The 17,127-nt window shown below is 43.4% G+C and overlaps 1 protein-coding gene across 1 annotated transcript; it reads left to right on the top strand.

Moving 5' to 3' along the window:
* The first annotated feature begins 620 nt into the window (after positions 1–620).
* Positions 621–16,753, top strand: hivep2b (HIVEP zinc finger 2b). The gene is made up of 7 exons (XM_050062632.1): positions 621–789; positions 4,028–7,998; positions 9,840–9,997; positions 10,159–10,334; positions 11,428–11,526; positions 11,615–12,402; positions 14,088–16,753. Exons 2-7 carry the CDS (start codon positions 4,132–4,134, stop codon positions 14,505–14,507), a joined length of 5,508 nt encoding a protein of 1,835 aa, XP_049918589.1. The 5' UTR covers positions 621–789; positions 4,028–4,131; the 3' UTR covers positions 14,508–16,753.
* The last annotated feature ends 374 nt before the right edge of the window (positions 16,754–17,127 follow it).

Genomic DNA, 17,127 nt, shown 5'->3' with positions numbered 1-17,127 from the left:
CACAAAGCGAATCCTGTCGTGATGGGAGAGAACTGGCTCTGAACAGGCTGTGGGTGTCTCAGGATTCGGAGAACATGTCTAATTTTTGCAGCACCCTCACAGTCAGCCACATGCTGTCTTTTCATTGAGCTCCTCTCTATATACAAACTGAATAGGACCACGCTGTAGGAAATGTATATTCAGAGCGGCTGCACCGTGTGATTAGTGTCTTTCAAAGCGCTCGTCAGTTTTGCATTTCTCTTCTGCTCTACTTATATTCACATACTCTGTCCGACTGGTTTGTATAGATCATAATACAAGTACCTGAATGAATTTGTTTCTTCACCTACATGACACGATATCAGGCTACAATAAATGACTGAATCTGGGGATGAATGGACTTGGGCTGTCTAAGAAAGGTGATGTTTAGCTCTTTGCATCATGATATCTGACTCCCCACTTTGTGTGTAGTGTGAGGCAGCTGCTGCTGTGCTTTGAAACACAGTGAGAGAGAGGAAAAGCGTCCTTAAACGTGGGCTGTTGTGTAATCCCTCCCAGGGCCCCTTTGCTATTTTTGTGCCTGGGTCCGCACGTCACGGTTGGGTATTTTCTCTGGTGACTAGCTCGCATCAATAGATCTTCTAATGTACACCCAGTCAGCCAGCAGCTTCATGACTGATGGGACTTTACCTTGCTAATTTATTTCATTATTGTTATCCCGACATGAGGAGAATGGAGAAACGGACTATGCAGCATGAGGAATGTCACATGTGACTGTCGATATGGGACAGGGGACTATTCAAATGTCAGGTTTGTATGAGGATTATATTTGATATCTGAATGTCAGCTGCTGTATGAGCCAAGGCTTTTTTTTCCCCCCTCATCTGACCGTGTGCTTTATGTCATTCTGATCACAGTGAGAGCTGTTGATTGATTCTGCATGCTATGTGCTATGTTGCTGTTAGAGCACCACAGAGGGTTTTACCATCCAGTTTCTCTGAAGCCGGTCATCTCCTTATGATATTTATGGATTTGTTGTCAGCGTGAGGCTTCATGCTTGTTCCCTTTAATGGCCAACTTAGCCTCTAATGATGTAATGCAGCGGCATAACGATGCTCTCCGTGGCCAGCATTTGTTTGCTCATTGTCCTCTCTCGTGTGTGGAAAGCAGTAAGGGATGTGTCCCACGAATGTCTGCCGTTCACATAAATCTCACCATAAAGTCATTTCTCCATCCATGCGGACATACTGTACCACAGTCAGCCCACAATCGTCCTGAAACACACCTACTGCCACCCACCTGCCTCCTGTTGTTGCACGTCATTGCTGCTGTGTCATATATTTTTGTATAGGTTAGAGCTTGTTGCCGGGAGTGAGAGAAATTTGCAGTGAATGGTCTGCGGGATACAAAAAAAAGTATGAATCTGTTGACTTGTCAGTGAGACTCTGAATATGTCGGCTCTGTTGCCTCTCTATCGTGCTTAGTTCAAAGGTATGCATTGTTTCTGAGGGTCTTATCTCGCTGTCACTCTGCACCCATATTCCCCTTCCCTCCACTCGGAGCTCACCGAGGATGGAAAACTAAGCAATGAGGTCAGACCGACCTTGAAGGGGAGCTCCCTACCAGGCCTCTGAATTTTGTTACCCCCCAGGCACCCCACTTAGTTTACCTCAGTAAACCTCCCTGTTGAAACATGGATCGTTCCAATCTGAGGCAGCCCTCGCCATCCTTCATTATCTTTTCTCTATCGTGCTCTGGAAGAAGCCCTCAAATCTGTCCGAGAGCAGAGCTACTGAACCATAAACAGCCAAAACAGGCAATGGGGCATTTGCAAAAAAAAAAAAAAAAAGAAAAAGAGAAAAAGGGGGGAGATTATCATCCGTACAGCTGCTTTCAAGCATCTCTTGGCATCTCGAGAGTCACCTTGGATTCATATCCTCTGGTTAATGCCTGAGGAGTGTGTGGTGCGCTAACAAAGAAAGAGAGGGAGTGAGAGAAAGAGAGTGCGAGTCGGAGGATGTCCTAATTAAGGGGAACTCAGAGGGTTTGAACCAGATAATCTTACATAACCTCGTTAGGGAGGACACAGCATTTGATACTGAGAAGATGGAAATGACGTGCCCTCAGAGACCCATCCCCTTGGTATGAAACGAAAGTGTAGCGGCAAAAGCAATCCACTTTAACCGCGGGGATGATGAGGTTTCTCGCTGGAGTCTGGCGTGTTTATGTGCAGGGCAGTACGTGGTCCCCTGCAGCCCAGTGTGGAGACGATGACACCAGTAACACAGACAGGTTTAAGGGTCTGAATCCCACGAGAGACCTGAATGTGTTATGATGTGATCCTGGCACTGGATTAAAGAATAATATTTATGTATTTTATGTAGTACAGTGTCACCTGTGTGTGCTGGCATGCATCACCACACATACCATACTTTTTACTCACAAGCTCCCATTGTCTGCAGTGTAGAGTTTTAAGTATTTTATTTGGGTAGATCCTTTTCACATTTTTTGGCATACAGACTTATATTGGAGTTTAGATTAAAACCGAACAAGTGAAATTAAAACTGACAAGTTAAATTTGGAATATTGGATGACGAAAGAACCATATTGTGGATATTTCACAGCTAAGCTTACAATACCGGTAGTTTTTCAAAATGTATTAATAATAGTTGTCCTGAACGATTCATTAACTCATATACAGATATTTGCACTTAAAGCTACAGTAGGTAACTTTAGTTCAAATAACTTTTTGTCATATTTGCTGAAACTGTCACTGTGTGAAAGAAGCAAGTAAGACAGATAGTCTGTGAAAAATATCATGTCCCTGCTCCTTTTTCTACTGCCTCTAATGGCATTTGCTAGAATCTACAACCAATCAGAGTCGAGGAGTCTCTAACGCAGCTGTCAATCATGTGAAGCACTGCTCGTCAACTGTGGTCAAACTGTCAAAGTAGGCAGCGCTGATCAAATATGAAACAAGATTCTGTTACTGCATTGCCTATATCTCACCTCAGATGTTTTCAGGAACATGTTTTAGTGTACTGTTTAGCTGTAAAATAAGAGTCTGTGACCCAGCCGCCATGTTGGAAAAGTCAACCGAAGTACCGTCCACCAGCAGGAGCAGGCTTTCTCATTTTACAGCTAAACAGTACACTAAAACATGTTTCTGACAAATGAGGAAGCCTTCTCCTGCTGGTGGACGGTACTTCGGTTGACAGTACACTAAAATATGTTTATAAAACATTTGAGGTGAGAAATATGCAATGCAGTGACAGAATCTTGATTCATATTCAGCGCTACTAGTTTGACAGCGCTACTAGTTTGACAGCGATTGACATAATTGACAGCTGCGTTACAGCCTCCTTGGCTCTGATTGGTCGTTTTCATTCATGTACAGTACCATTAGAAGCCCTACAAGGCAATAGAGTGAGCAGAGGAAAATATTTTTTTTCCAGATTATCTGTTTTATTAATTGCTGTGTGAAAATAGTGACAATTTCAGCAAATACAACAAAAGTTATTTTTCATAAAAGTTACCAACTGCAGCTTTAAAACAGTAAATATTTTAATAAAAGTGACATTCGAGATTGCTGAAAGATGCTGCAATGAAAGATTAGATTCCTATTCAGCTCTCGCACACATACAACCATTCATGACACACATACTGCACTAAGTAAGCATGAGCCTAAAACACCTACACACATCTGTGCACGTTCACAGGGGCATCTGCCAGAGCTGACACGAGGCACCTTTGTTTTTTAGAGGCTGTTAGAGAGAAATTTATGTTTTTCCATTCCTGCTGTGATGGAGCTCATTATGAATTTTATACTGCAATTTTATTAGAAGAACTTTTGGGTAACGGCCTTGAATAGCTCTCACTCTCAAAGAAAGCGATTTGAACTCACATTAAACCGAGGAATTGATTGTTTTCTTTGCATTATTTTGTCTGGATAACCCTCTTGTGCATGTTTATGTTGTACTAGTTTAGAGAATTGTTTTTTCATACATGTACATTTGTCTAATTACACTTTCTGTCTGATTTCTTTCAGGTGACCCTTCCCTGCAATCAGTTCACATGTATGTTAATATCACTACAGTTACATAACAGATAGTGTCCTTGAAAATCGATCCCAAAGAAGGTGACATTGGATTCATGGAGTCACTTGAAACTACTGCAGGGGTGAAAAGCTCCACTGAGGGTCAGGACAGAAATGTTGTTGCACAGAAAAAAAGCACCTCAGAGGCAGCGCAGACTAGGAGGAGTCCATCAGTTGAATTGGAAGGCAAGGGGTGGCACCAACAACTGCAAGAAGGTCAGAGCAGAGACACATGTGGTTTCAAAGAAATGTCTGACTCAGGGAAATCACTGCAATTAGAAGATCAGCACTCCCAAACCCAGTCCACAAGCCATCAAGACTATGAGGTGTCTTCGTTTCCACTACAGTCCACAAAACAGTTTCCCATTGGCAGACAGAAAGCTGTGGGTCATTTAGTTTCTGCACAGTCCCCTGCACCTGTGTCACACAGAAAGTCCACCGGTTCACCTGAAGTCCAACAACAGTGTTCCCAGTCAGGGATGGATCAGCTGTCAGAGGCTGTGTGTAAGGTGGAGCAGAAACCACAAAAGCCTGGGAAGTATGTTTGTGATTACTGTGGAAGGGCATGTGCCAAACCCAGCGTGCTTAAGAAACACATTCGCTCACACACCGGGGAACGGCCCTATCCGTGTGTCCCCTGCGGATTCTCCTTCAAAACCAAGAGTAATTTATACAAACACAGAAAGTCCCACGCTCACTCTGTCAAAGCTGGAACAGTGCCACTCTCAGAACTTGGTTCTTACAATGCCAACACGGACCAGGGGTCTTTTGAAGGGGAAGGAGAGTTATTCTCTGATGCTGAGCAAAGCACGGACACAGACGAGGACACTCTTAACGACCCGCTGCTGCTGCTGGACTCTCCAGTGGAGGGATCAGATAACACTGCTGTAAAAGTACTAAATCTCATTGCTCAGAAAAAGGGAGCCACGTTGATGTCAGCTCAGGATGGTTCATCCCAGCCCCAAGAAATCAATGCACCTCCCGCTGCTGCCGAGGCTAGCCGTGCAATGCAATCTTGCACGATCAAACAGAGGCTTGCGCTTCGGCTGTCTGAAAAAAGAAGCAGTGACTCTGAACACAATCTGTCCCTCCCGAGTCAGTCCAGCAAGGGCAGCACGGACTCCGGATACTTCTCGCGATCTGAGAGCACTGAGCACCAGACCGGTCCTCCAAACACAAACGCAAAGTCCTACCAAGAAATTATGTTTGGGAAGTGCTACAGGCCAAGCCCTAAACAGACGGCAGCTTTTGTGGCCTGCAGCACAGACTCAAGTGAATATACAGGAAGATGCTCGGAGAAAAGTGTTTCCCGCGTTTTCACCCAAGAAAAAGACACGGTCGAGTCAATCAAAATAAACACCAAGTCATTCATGAGGGAGGAGGTGAAAGAACCGCAGTTAGACACTGGCTCTGATGTGGGGACGCTGATAAGAAGCAACTCAATGCCGACATCCTCAGCAGTGTGTCTTACTATGCCTCAAGCCCTCAGAGGCAGCCACTCTTTTGACGAGAGAGCGAGCACCGGGGGCATGAGGAGACTCAGGCGGCAAGCTGCTTTCGAACTCTCCCCACACGACGGCCACGCAGACGCAGACAGCCACGGAAAGATGAGCGAGAGTGGCATTTCACCCTCAGGATTGGAAATGGAAAATTACCCTTCTGTGGCATCTAATATGAGCCATCAGAGACACGCGATGGAGCTGGCAACACGGAAGCGTCGGAAAGAGAAGAGGGAAGAGGAGGATCTGCCAGGTCAATATGAGGGTGAACAGTGTGAAGAAATGTTTGATTCAAGTAAGGACTATGATGTAAAACAAGCTGCTGTGGGCATTATGGCATTAGGAAAAGGACATTCTTCAAGTATACTCACGCAGATGGACAGGTGCGATATGGACATATCAGTAAGCCCTGAAATGTCCGCTCGGAAAACTTTAGGGAATGTAATATCTGTTATCCAGCACACAAACTCCATAAACAGGCCCCATTCTGAACAGTCAGAATCATACAAGTATCACGGGCAGAGACAGGAAAGTATTTCTTCATTTCAAGCTATGGAAGCAAGTGAATTGTATGAGTTGGAGAGGAGTGATAGCAGGCAATCATTTCAGATTGGCCCCAAACTTGTGCGGCAGCCCAACATACAAGTCCCAGAAATTAGGGTCACAGTAGAGCCTGACAGTCCAGAAAAAGCTCCAGAGGTGCAGGTGAAGGAGCCAGAGAAGCACGTGGAGGAGTTTCAGTGGCCTCAGAGGAGTGAAACTTTAGCACAATTCCCTCCAGAAAAGCTCCCTCCAAAGAAGAAAAGGCTACGCTTAGCTGATATCGAGCACTCCTCTGGTGAATCTAGTTTCGAGTCTGCTTGCACCAGCCTCTCCCGCAGCCCGAGCCAAGACAGCAACTTATCTTATAGCTCCACCTTCTCCTTTGACAGGGAGGAGAGTTTGAAGTCAGTCTCCCCAGCCAGGCAGGATGAATTTGGCAAACCTCTAGAGCTCTTAGCGGTGCCAGGGAGTGGGCACTCCCTCTCTGTGCTCAACCAGCGTCAACAACATGAAATGAGACGCTCCTCCTCAGAGCAGGCGCCGTGTAACTTGCGCAAGGAGTTCCCGGAGGTACGCAGCATATCATTTGACTATGGCAGCCTTTCTCCAACATCCAAAGTTAGACACGTGGACATTAGCTCCAGCCACTCGGCTGTGAGGGAGAGAAGGAGGGGAAACTTGGTGCGACAGGAGTCACTGAATATGGACACTGAGGTAACACAAGTCCCATCACAAGTGTTCCCGCAGTACCTCAGCAGCACCTCCCCTCCATTCACAGCAGTTGCTGTTCTGCCGAACACTTTGCCAATATTCTCTGCCGGGAATACATTCCCCCAGCTGTCACATCCGAGCCTTTTAGTTCCTGTAAGAATACAGACTCATGTGCCATCCTACGGCAGTATCACATACACTTCAGTATCACAGATTTTCGACAATCAGTATGAAAGTGTTAGCTCCACCACGTCCACCTCTCAGAATCAGATTTCGCGTTTGTCTGGAGATTCTCATAATGCATCAGCTTATTCCAGACCACCTTCAACGCAAACCCTCAATGTTGAAGCCCTTGATTTGTCATCAGCTAAGCTCAAGACAGGCATCCCTCTCTCTCTGACCTCCAGAACTATCTCAACCACTAACGCCTCCAGTGGTGGCACGAACAAACGGATGCTATCCCCTGCCAGCAGCCTGGACCTTTTCATGGAGGTCAAGCAGCAAAAACGAGTGAAAGAGGAAAGAATGTTTGGGCAGATAGTAGAGGAGCTCAGTGCTGTGGAGTTGGGAAAATGTAATTTGAGCGAAGAGAAGGGGCACAGGTCAGAGATGCAGGGTGCATCCACACCTCATGCTCAGGATGACTCACAGATGAGTAAATTTATCACACTTCAACAAAAAGTGACAGAGGCCACTGACCACGGCGTTGAGTCAGCTATGGAAAGTAGCTCCCTGGAAACCAGCTCACCTCCCTACTCCATGATATCAGTCAGTGAAGTGAAAGAAGTTGGCATGGAGAAACGAGTGCAGATGGATATGGTGGCACAGCTGGTTACCAGTCAAGACATCCTGATCTCACACGCCGAGCATTCAAGACTGTTATCTCAGTTTCCAAGTCTTCGCACGACGACAGGTGTGAGCTGGTGTTATCTCAACTACACCAAGCCGAGCTGCTCTCACAGCAACGCCCCTTTCTCCTCGGTGTACGCCACCTGGTGTGTGAGTTCCCACAACCCCAACCCTCTTGAGCTGAGTACCAGTACTGCTTTGGCTCTGCTGCGATCCAAACAGAGGGGAGACAAGGTTATATACACCGTGGCTGCCATGTGTCAGCCTGGCACGGGGAAATTGGTGTCATCCCTCATCCTGTGGAGGCAGACCATGGAACAGGTGAGAAAATAATCCCATCTTTGCACTGTTTCTAAAGCACATGATTGTCTTAAAGGGGACATTTAGGCTCATTTTCAGGTTCATACATGTATTTCGGGTTTCTACTTGAACATGTTTACATGCTTTAATGATCAAAAAGCACTTTATTTTCCTCATACTGTCTGCGCTGGAACACCTTTATTCACCCTCTGTCTGAAATGCTCCATTTAGCGCCTCCAAAAAAAAAAGCCCCCCTCCAAAAAAGCCCATTCTGCTCTAATTGGTCAGGGTTTCCAGGTCCTTGGTATCTCAGCATCTCTGCACCATCATAGAGTGCTTCAGGAATGAGTACTAATACCCAGAAATTAGTTTAGCACTCCCGGTTTCCTTGTGTCAAAGTCACTGGGTTTTTGGTTAGATGTCTAAAATAAAAAGTGGCTAAATGAGACTACAGAGCGTCATCACGCCAAACACGGGTTTACAGTCGTGTTGTGGTAGGAACTTTAAGTTATGCGACCATGGTGTGGTTCGTTTATAGACTTACGTTAGCTTTTTAAATCTGGCGACTGCCTTTACGATTCAAAAATCATGAAAGAGATGTTCATTTGTGAAGATTGTCTTGGTGAACAAAATGTTTGTTTGCCACAGAGCTTCTTTGCTGCAAAATCCAATGGAAAAATCCCATTGGTTTTTGATGAGAGAACCAGGGCAATGCTTGAGCACTCTATTGCAGCTAGGGAATGACTGTAATGGAAAATAGCACCACTTTCTACCATGAAAAATCACCAATAAAAGCTTTTGATCGAAAATCTGAGAGAAATTTACAACATCAGCAACCAAGATTACATGTTCCCTGACGTTAGCATGTAGCCACATGTATGTATGCATTGTACTTGCAGCCAGGGAATGACTAACGGAGAATACCAGCACTGTCTCCCATTAAAAATCTTCAACAAAAGCCTCTTCACACGACTGGACAGGAATATGATCCGAAATCAAGGAACAGATATAAAAGAATGCGGCACACTGACACACTATGGCATCATACTGTAAAACAAAACGTTGAAAACAGAGTATTCACAACGGTCTAAAGTTCTTGCTCAGTTTTAAAATGAACATCCCTCACTGTAACACTATATATAAGACACTATATATGGCAAAGCATCATAGGTCCCCCTTAAACATTAAAAAACATTTGTTCCTGACATTAAGAGTGGAGTCCTGTTGATGACATATTTAGTTGGTCTTGCTAGTGTCACTATTTCTTTAGGCAAATACTTATAATCAAGCTGCATTGGGCAGTTTTCCACTTTGGTAGCCCGTCATGTTAGCAAGAGATAAGTGTTTGAAACAAAGAAAGTTTAAAGGACCTTATTACCCAGAATTTGGCAAACTGCACAAATCTTTTGGCAGAAGGTTCAGTCACTATTGGCAAGTTTTTTTGGGAACCATTTGCCTTCTGCTAGTTAGACGTTATACACTTTGATTCATTACTTGTCCTGTATTTATCGTTTGCAAAAAAAGCTATCTTGGCAGGGAGAATACCACTCACCAAAATTTTATTCAAGTAAATATCATCTGTCTTGGCAGAGGGATGTTTTTCTTCGTTGATAAAATTGATAAAATATAACAAAAACAAATCATGCTTGGTATTTTATGCCTTTGTGGACATAAAGTCATGAAAATCAACAAAATGTGAGATACCTGTACTGTTTTTTGCCCAGCAGCAGCATAATTCATGTTTGCAAAACATGCTGTGTAACGCCATGTTTGACATACAATATTGGTAGCATCAGGTTACCTTGTCAATACGGTGTCCACTTAAAATGGATGTTAACAAAATGTTTGTTCGTCTGATTCAGCTGCAGAGGAAACCGGAGCCCAAAGAGGTGGACATCACCTACGGGAAGAAGGTGAAAGACATCAGCTGCAGAGTGAAAACTGCCAAGGAGGAGTGGAAAGAGAGGGAGGCTTCCACAACCCAAACAGTGCCAACACGCATTAAGATCTTTGAGGGAGGGTCAGTCAAGATATTAGTTATCATAACACTTGTCAGTTCTGCTGACAGCAAATACAGCAGCTATATTAGGATGTTAGCGCACACGCTAACTATCCGCCTGAGCTGTTTTTACCTATTCAGGACTGTTTTATGGATTTATTCATTACATTTCTGTCTTTCAGGTACAAGTCCAATGAAGACTATGTGTACGTCAGAGGTCGAGGCCGGGGGAAATACATTTGTGAGGAGTGTGGTATTCGCTGTAAAAAGCCAAGCATGCTGAAGAAACACATCAGGACCCACACAGACGTGAGGCCGTACATCTGCAGGGTCTGCAACTTTGCTTTCAAAACTAAAGGTGAGGCTCCTTAATAGTGATAGATGATACATAAGACTAATGATTTACAGTTTTTATAAAAACCAATGGAAGTCCATCAGTGTTTATTTAGGTTAGAAAAATAGTGACAAAAGCTAAAAATTACAAAAATTCTGTGTTTTTTGAAAATACCATTTAAAGCAGCAGTAAGTGCTCTGTAGTTTTTGCCTCTAGTTAGAGCCACTATGGTGCAAAATGAGCTGCTCAGTTGCACCATCTCCTTTTATTTCTCTTTACTTTTTTTTTATTTCTGGGAGAATTTTCCGAACTGGACTAAAACTGATCAGTGTCCTCTTGTCGTAAGCAAACAACTTGGGGTATTTGGGAACATAAACTGTAGGTGAAAATCTGTTAAAAACAAATCTGCTTTTTTAAGGTCTTGACATGCCAAACCGACACCCAAGAACTAGTGGCGACAAAGGCCAACTTTTGCATTGCCTCACCTTGCCTTAAACGCACCAAAAAGACTACAGCCAACAGCCAACTAGCATGTACGTTATGCACCTGCGTGAGGGGAAATAACTCTGTAGCAGCAGGCGACTGCAGTCTGTATTTGTCATTCAAAAAAGGAAACCGGAAGATGGACAGGATGGAGTCAAGACACTGGTTAGCCAGTTAGCACATTAATAACACAACCTGATGTTGAAAAATCAAAGGATATTTACCTTGCGCTAGCAAACAATAAAGCAGACAATTACGAACCGTTTCTCCTCAAAATAATCGTACCTAAAATCACACGTTTGTTTTGATCTCACACCCTCTTGACTTTAGTCATTTGTTTGCTTTCCTTTATTCTGTTTCTCTTCTCATGCACTGGGCTGAACTGCCAATCAGTGTGATTTTATTCACCAACGGACTCTGCCGTCTCCGTCACCTATTCAACCCTCTGAATCAGCCGACAAGTTGACATGGGCTGACTTATGCCAATGGTGCGGAACATCACAAAAATTAGGGTGACAGACGCACCGACAGCTCTACACTGAACAACGGCCGACCGTCAGCTTGGTGTGTCAGGGGCTTTAAGGACAAAGGGAGAATTGGTAACTCACTTATTACTTGTTTTGTCTTTTTACAGGAAACCTGACTAAACATATGAAGTCAAAGGCGCACATGAAGAAATGTCTTGAACTGGGAGTGTCGGTGACGATGGATGACACGGAGATACAGGAACATGGTAAGATACTGACATGTATAGTGTTCTTAAACGTGTGTGAATTTCAGCAGAATAAATCTAACTGATCTGATGTGTTTGTCTTTTAAAGTGGACGAGAGCCAACAAGAGTCCAAGACAGAGGTGGCGGTCACAACCAAACACCAGTTCTCAGACGCAGAGGACTCTGACGGCATGGATGAAGAAGTTGACGAAATCGATGAAGACGAGGAGGAGGACGATGAATATGAGGGTGACTCCACTCCAAAGCTGCGTTCAAGAAGCACGAGTCCTCAGCCATGTGGAGTTACTTCCCTGTCAGTCACAGCCACCGCTGCTATCCATGGCTATTCCCTCACCTCTCTGCCTGGCGCCGATATCCGCCAACAGTCTTCTGGCAGGTGGACGGGTTCCGACCATCGATCGGTCCTTGCAACAGACCAGAGAGAGAAGTCCATGGATGAAGACTCTCTCACTATGCTGTCTCCAGACCAGGCCAGCTTCCTGTTTGATCCCTACTCTTCCTGTCTGCTCTCTCCTGGCTGGGAGTCCCCCATCAGGGAGCCCTCTCCTTCACGTCTGCGTTACCCGTCTCCAAGGCGAGAACTCTCCCCGCGAGGTCGCTCCTCTCCCAGATGGGACACCTCCCCGCTGAGGCCTGGCTCTCCCAGCTTCACAACCATTCAACACCTCTCTCCAGGCTCAATTGAACGACCCATGTCTCCTGGAACAGAGATGGCTGGAAAGAGAGAGTCCGCGGTCAGAGGCCGGCAGAGGGTCGTGCTGAGAGCTGTTTCACCACGAAGAGGCTCGCACCAACACAAAGGCGGCGGTGATAAAACCAGACACCAGGCAAAGATGGAGATGGCTCAACAACAAGGAGCCTTTGAAATGGAGATGGTATGTATCATGACACGTTCTGCAACCAGTTCAACTACACCTCTGCCAAATAGGGTTTTAGATTTGGATGACATTAGTGGGAAGTTTGGCCATAGGCAAAAGAACAAGGGATAATGATCTGGTATAAAGTCCAGATTTTAAAAGGACTTCTAAACATGGTCTCATGAACTGCTACACTTGCCTGACTGAAAAAAATTTGATGCACATGTGGATCCAGATAAAACATTCAATTTGTATTTATTTATTAGAATAACAAATTTAAAACTGATGACAAACTGTATTTTCCATTTCGTCAACAAATTCCATGAAAAGACCAAAACTAAATATAAATGGATCAAAGCTGTAGTCTGATCCCTCTTCTTCCTCTGTGCCATAGAAATCCATTCTTGTCCAAAAACAATTTAAAACCTAATCAATAAGCCACACTGTTGCTCTAGTGACAAGAGCGTTAAATGTGTATTTTGTGATTTTTTTCTACAAACTACAGTGCCCAGCTGTATAAAAAAAGTTATTTAGCCTTTGCTTAAAAATGAAAGTATATATTCATGACCCGATCTTTAAGAGCGAAGTGCTGCAGACAGGACAAGTTGTGAAGTAGAACTAACTAACTCATTACTGGTTTTGGTCTTTTCATTTGATATGTTGACAGTAACGGAAATATAGAAAAGCACATGGCTTAGGCCCAATTCCAGTACATTGCTCACCCCTACCATTTAGCTGTTACCACTCTATTTTGCATGTTCACATCTAGGGGTAGTGTCATGATTCTTGTTGGGATAGAGGGGTAAAGTGAAGTGTAACGGCTATATTGCCCTCTGAAAGGTTTTTCAGAGGCACGCTTCAGACCGAGTGTTGTCAGAAATCAATGGCAAGATGGCAGCACAGGCAACAAAAGAAATCCACAAACTTCTTGTCTTTGTTAAGAAAGATTTTAAAAGTGTGATAACCATCGTGATATCTTAGTTTAATGTTGTTTCAATGTATTATGGACCTTTTCTTTATAACAAGCAAAACAAAGAAAATTGCTAGAATGTAGAGTCTCTGTAGCTACCTAGCTACCTAGCTAACATCACATTGTTATTGCCAATTTGTGCATGACAGTCATGCATTTTGACATATTTCCACGTCGCATCCCCCCTTTGCTGCTCTTGTTACCGCTCCTCTAACATGCACACTGGCAGGGTAGGAGCACCAGTTGCTAATGCTAGCCTACAAAGCACCCCCAGTTGCCTGGTAATGAAACAGTGTTATTTTTTATATGACTTGTTTGATCAATTGATAAAGTAAAAGTTGAAGTGAAACAGTTGTGAACCGGCAACACTCGTTGCAGCTGTTTAGGTAAACACCAACATCAGCGACTACTGATGACGTATAAGGATCTTGGGGGGTTGTCCAATTTCATAGGGGAGGATTTCAACCACTACCCCTTGTAACTCTGCTCTGAGGGGCAACGTGGCGCTCGAAAATAATGGGGTAAAAGTAAGAAACGGGACTGGGATTGCGACCGGATTGAATAGACTGTGCAGGCGTGGTGAGCGTATGTGTTCTCCAAGTGCTGTCTGAAGTTTACTTAATGCAATATTTCTCACTTCTCCGCATTCTTGCAAACTGTAATATATTTTCACATGAGAAACGATCCTGGCAATGTTGAAACTGCTGCTAACGCTGCCAATATGTCGTTTCAGGATCAAAGGAGCAGCTTGGCTTCCAGTCTGCCTGGTGCTGCCAGTTCTCATCACCAGAACATCCTCAGCCACCTCCCTCTTCACTCCCAGCAGCAGGCCCACAGTTTGCTCCCAGTCGTTCCTGTCGGAGGGCTCCAGATGTTACACTCCCCGCCTTCCTCCAGCACTGATGTCACCCCCTCTTCGGCGCCAAGCCCCCAGAGCAGCGAGGGCCAGCGCTGCAGCAGCAGGGAAGGATCTGTCCATGGGCTCGAGTCTGGATCAGAGGACATCAGAGGCCAGATCCAGCTGTCCTCCCATCAGGCCGCTCAGGAGAAAAACCTCGACCCCGGCGTCGGGGACAGCAGACAGGAGGAGAACGTCCAGACGTGCTTGAAAGCCATCGCCTCGTTGAAGATTACCACAGAGGACCCTCACTGAAACCCCCCTTTTTCTGTCTCCTTGATTCGACCCAGGAACAGACGCCCCCTCTGCTACACCTGCAACCTTGTCGTCCTCAGCCCTTTAGGCACATAACCTCATCTTTATCCCATTAGAGGCAATATAATAACACTTCCTCGGGTCTTGCACATACTCCAGACAGCTCCTCTGAAATCTGAGTGGAGATCAAACCTTCGCAGTGAAGAAGAAACCCGCCCTGTCTGATGTGCTCTTCTCTTCAGATACTGATGATGATTGGACGAGCAGCAGGATGTCTTGCAAGGTGGAGAATCATTATTGGGTGCAGGTGCAATATGGAAAGATATTATGCTAATATGCCTTTGTTTGACATAGTAGTTTGCGTACAATTGCACATAAATTATATTTATGGATTCTGTACAAATGTCCTTAACATATACTCCTTCTTAGATGCATACAAACAGTGTATTTTACTGTATGTGTACTTTGAAAATAGACTGTTGTTTAATGTAATCATATCAAGGTGTGATGCAGTAGTGCAGTAAATAAAGACTATTTATAAGGGGAAAAGTATGTGTATTATGAAACAGTCTGACCAAATTTTAAGTAGACGCTTCTTGTGCAGTTTGGTGCTTCTAATCAAGCGGCAAGGGTCTGTGCCTTTACTTTGCTTTTCATCATTTTGTTATGAGACGGTTGTTGCTGAATAAGGAAAAATGTCGAGGTAATCTTTATCCAGATGTGTCGGCGCTGTCAGTGAGTTCGCTCAAAGAAAAGCTTTTTCTTTCTTGTTCCGTCAGTTCTGCTGACAGGCGGATGCAGCTTGATTTATGTGAAACAATCTTAAAAAAAAAAAAAATGTTTCTTATGTTGCATTTTTCTAAATGTTGTGGTTTTTATCTTGGTAAAAATGCATGGGATTTGCTATTGCACAAAAATAGAGGAAGTTAATATGTAATTATGAATACTGTAAGATGTATTTATATATTAGAACGTGAGCACTTATTGATACTGGTAAATATTTGACTACTATTTATATGGTATATCTGTACTTATGCAGCAGTGATGCAGTTATGCAGTGAGCCACGCTGGCATTGCTTTTGATCTCATGTCTTTGCTTTGATTAAACAGCGTTTTATTTTCTCTCTCTCTTATACAGATGACCATAAGCATTTTATGAGTTTTGACGATGCACTTTCATCCTTTCATCTTTGATGTTGAACTGACGTGGTCAGTGAAAATAAGGGAGTAAAACATGTTATGTTCTCTTGTGGTTTTTTGAAACATTCCAGTCGTTTTTTCACGTTTCTCATTTTGTGAAACACGTTGCACACAAATACAAGGGGCTATGATGATCAGTCAATAGTATGTTTTCTTGCATTTCAAGTGTAACTGGATAAATCAATATCACTTTACTGTAAGTAATACTAAAGTAATGATGTTAACAGCGTGAGTTGGTTGACTATTACTGTGCTTCAGCTCAAAATGTAAGTAATCATTCACCAAATGCATTACTTCTTCTCTGTATATATACGTGTATTTTTATGATTTAAACTATTTTTGCAGTGTTAAATTCTGAAAACTTTTTATGTGGATTGTTTATATCTCTTTAAGAGGTAAAAAGTCTGCAGTTGACGTAACAGAGGTTTAACGAGGGCGAAAATAGCACAGTGTTGATCGCTAACACCGTGTGTCTCATCTTTAAAAAAGAAAAGAAAAGACAAAAAGTGTATTCACATCTTCAAGTGGTTCTGTTACCAGTTTGAGAATGGATTTCAAAATCAGAAAACACTTTGTTCACTCATGTTTACATAAAAGAATTTTAAAAAGGTGCACTGCTTTAATTTTGTGTTTCCCTTTCTGAAGGTGTATGTAGCTTTGATTTCATGTAATTTTATTTGTTGTGATTTAACGGTGCAGAATGCTCATAAAATGTGAAGGGAAAGTGAAGCCTTCTATTTGCTTTGGCATACAGTATGTATTCAGATTGTGTTTGTGTTTTGTTTTTATTGTGTATTCATATTTACTGAACTGCTTTGTGCCTCTCATGTCTATGAAATTCCCTGTAAAACACACAGAGGACGAATCATTTTACCTCTCAGCTAAGATCTTTTGAGGAAAAAAAAAAAACCTCAGTAGCCAATCCGTTGTTTAGCTATTTGCATCAGAACTGGTTAGTCAGGACGGAGTGCCTCTTTTATGCTATGGGGACTTTATTGTTTGGTGCTCTACTTTTTCAGATTAAATTCAAAATTGTTTTAAAAGAATATACTTCTAACCCAAGGATGTGTGTTGCAGCTTATTTCATTTGTTTGTTTTTTATACTTGATCATTCAAAATGGCGTCCGTGCCTCTCCTCCTGCATAACTCACAATTGTTTAAATTAGAGCGCACAAGGAATCAGATGAAATCATTCACATTTTATCTGGAGGCGGAGTGTGGACACACACACACACAAAAAATCTCTCCAGAGTGAAAAATTGGAGAGACTCCTACCAGTGACATCCTCTGGTGAAAAATGATTACTGCAGTCATAACATGGAAGAAGAAGAAGAAAATAAAAAATGAATGCTTCCAAAAATAGTCCTCACCTTGTGGATAATATTCAACCACTTTCAGGTTGCATCAAATTCAGCAGCAA

This window comes from Epinephelus moara, chromosome 14 (assembly GCF_006386435.1).
Source record: "Epinephelus moara isolate mb chromosome 14, YSFRI_EMoa_1.0, whole genome shotgun sequence".
Lineage (NCBI taxonomy): Eukaryota > Metazoa > Chordata > Actinopteri > Perciformes > Serranidae > Epinephelus > Epinephelus moara.
Note: the sequence above shows the minus strand (reverse complement) of the source record. Positions and strands in the feature narration are given on the sequence as shown.

Coding starts and splice junctions, on each gene's coding strand:
- hivep2b (XM_050062632.1), top strand. CDS start 4,132: ATGGAGTCACTTGAAACTACTGCAGGGGTGAAAAGCTCCACTGAGGGT. Junction 7,999..9,839: donor GGAGGCAGACCATGGAACAG/GTGAGAAAATAA, acceptor CGTCTGATTCAG/CTGCAGAGGAAACCGGAGCC. Junction 9,998..10,158: donor ATTAAGATCTTTGAGGGAGG/GTCAGTCAAGAT, acceptor TCTGTCTTTCAG/GTACAAGTCCAATGAAGACT.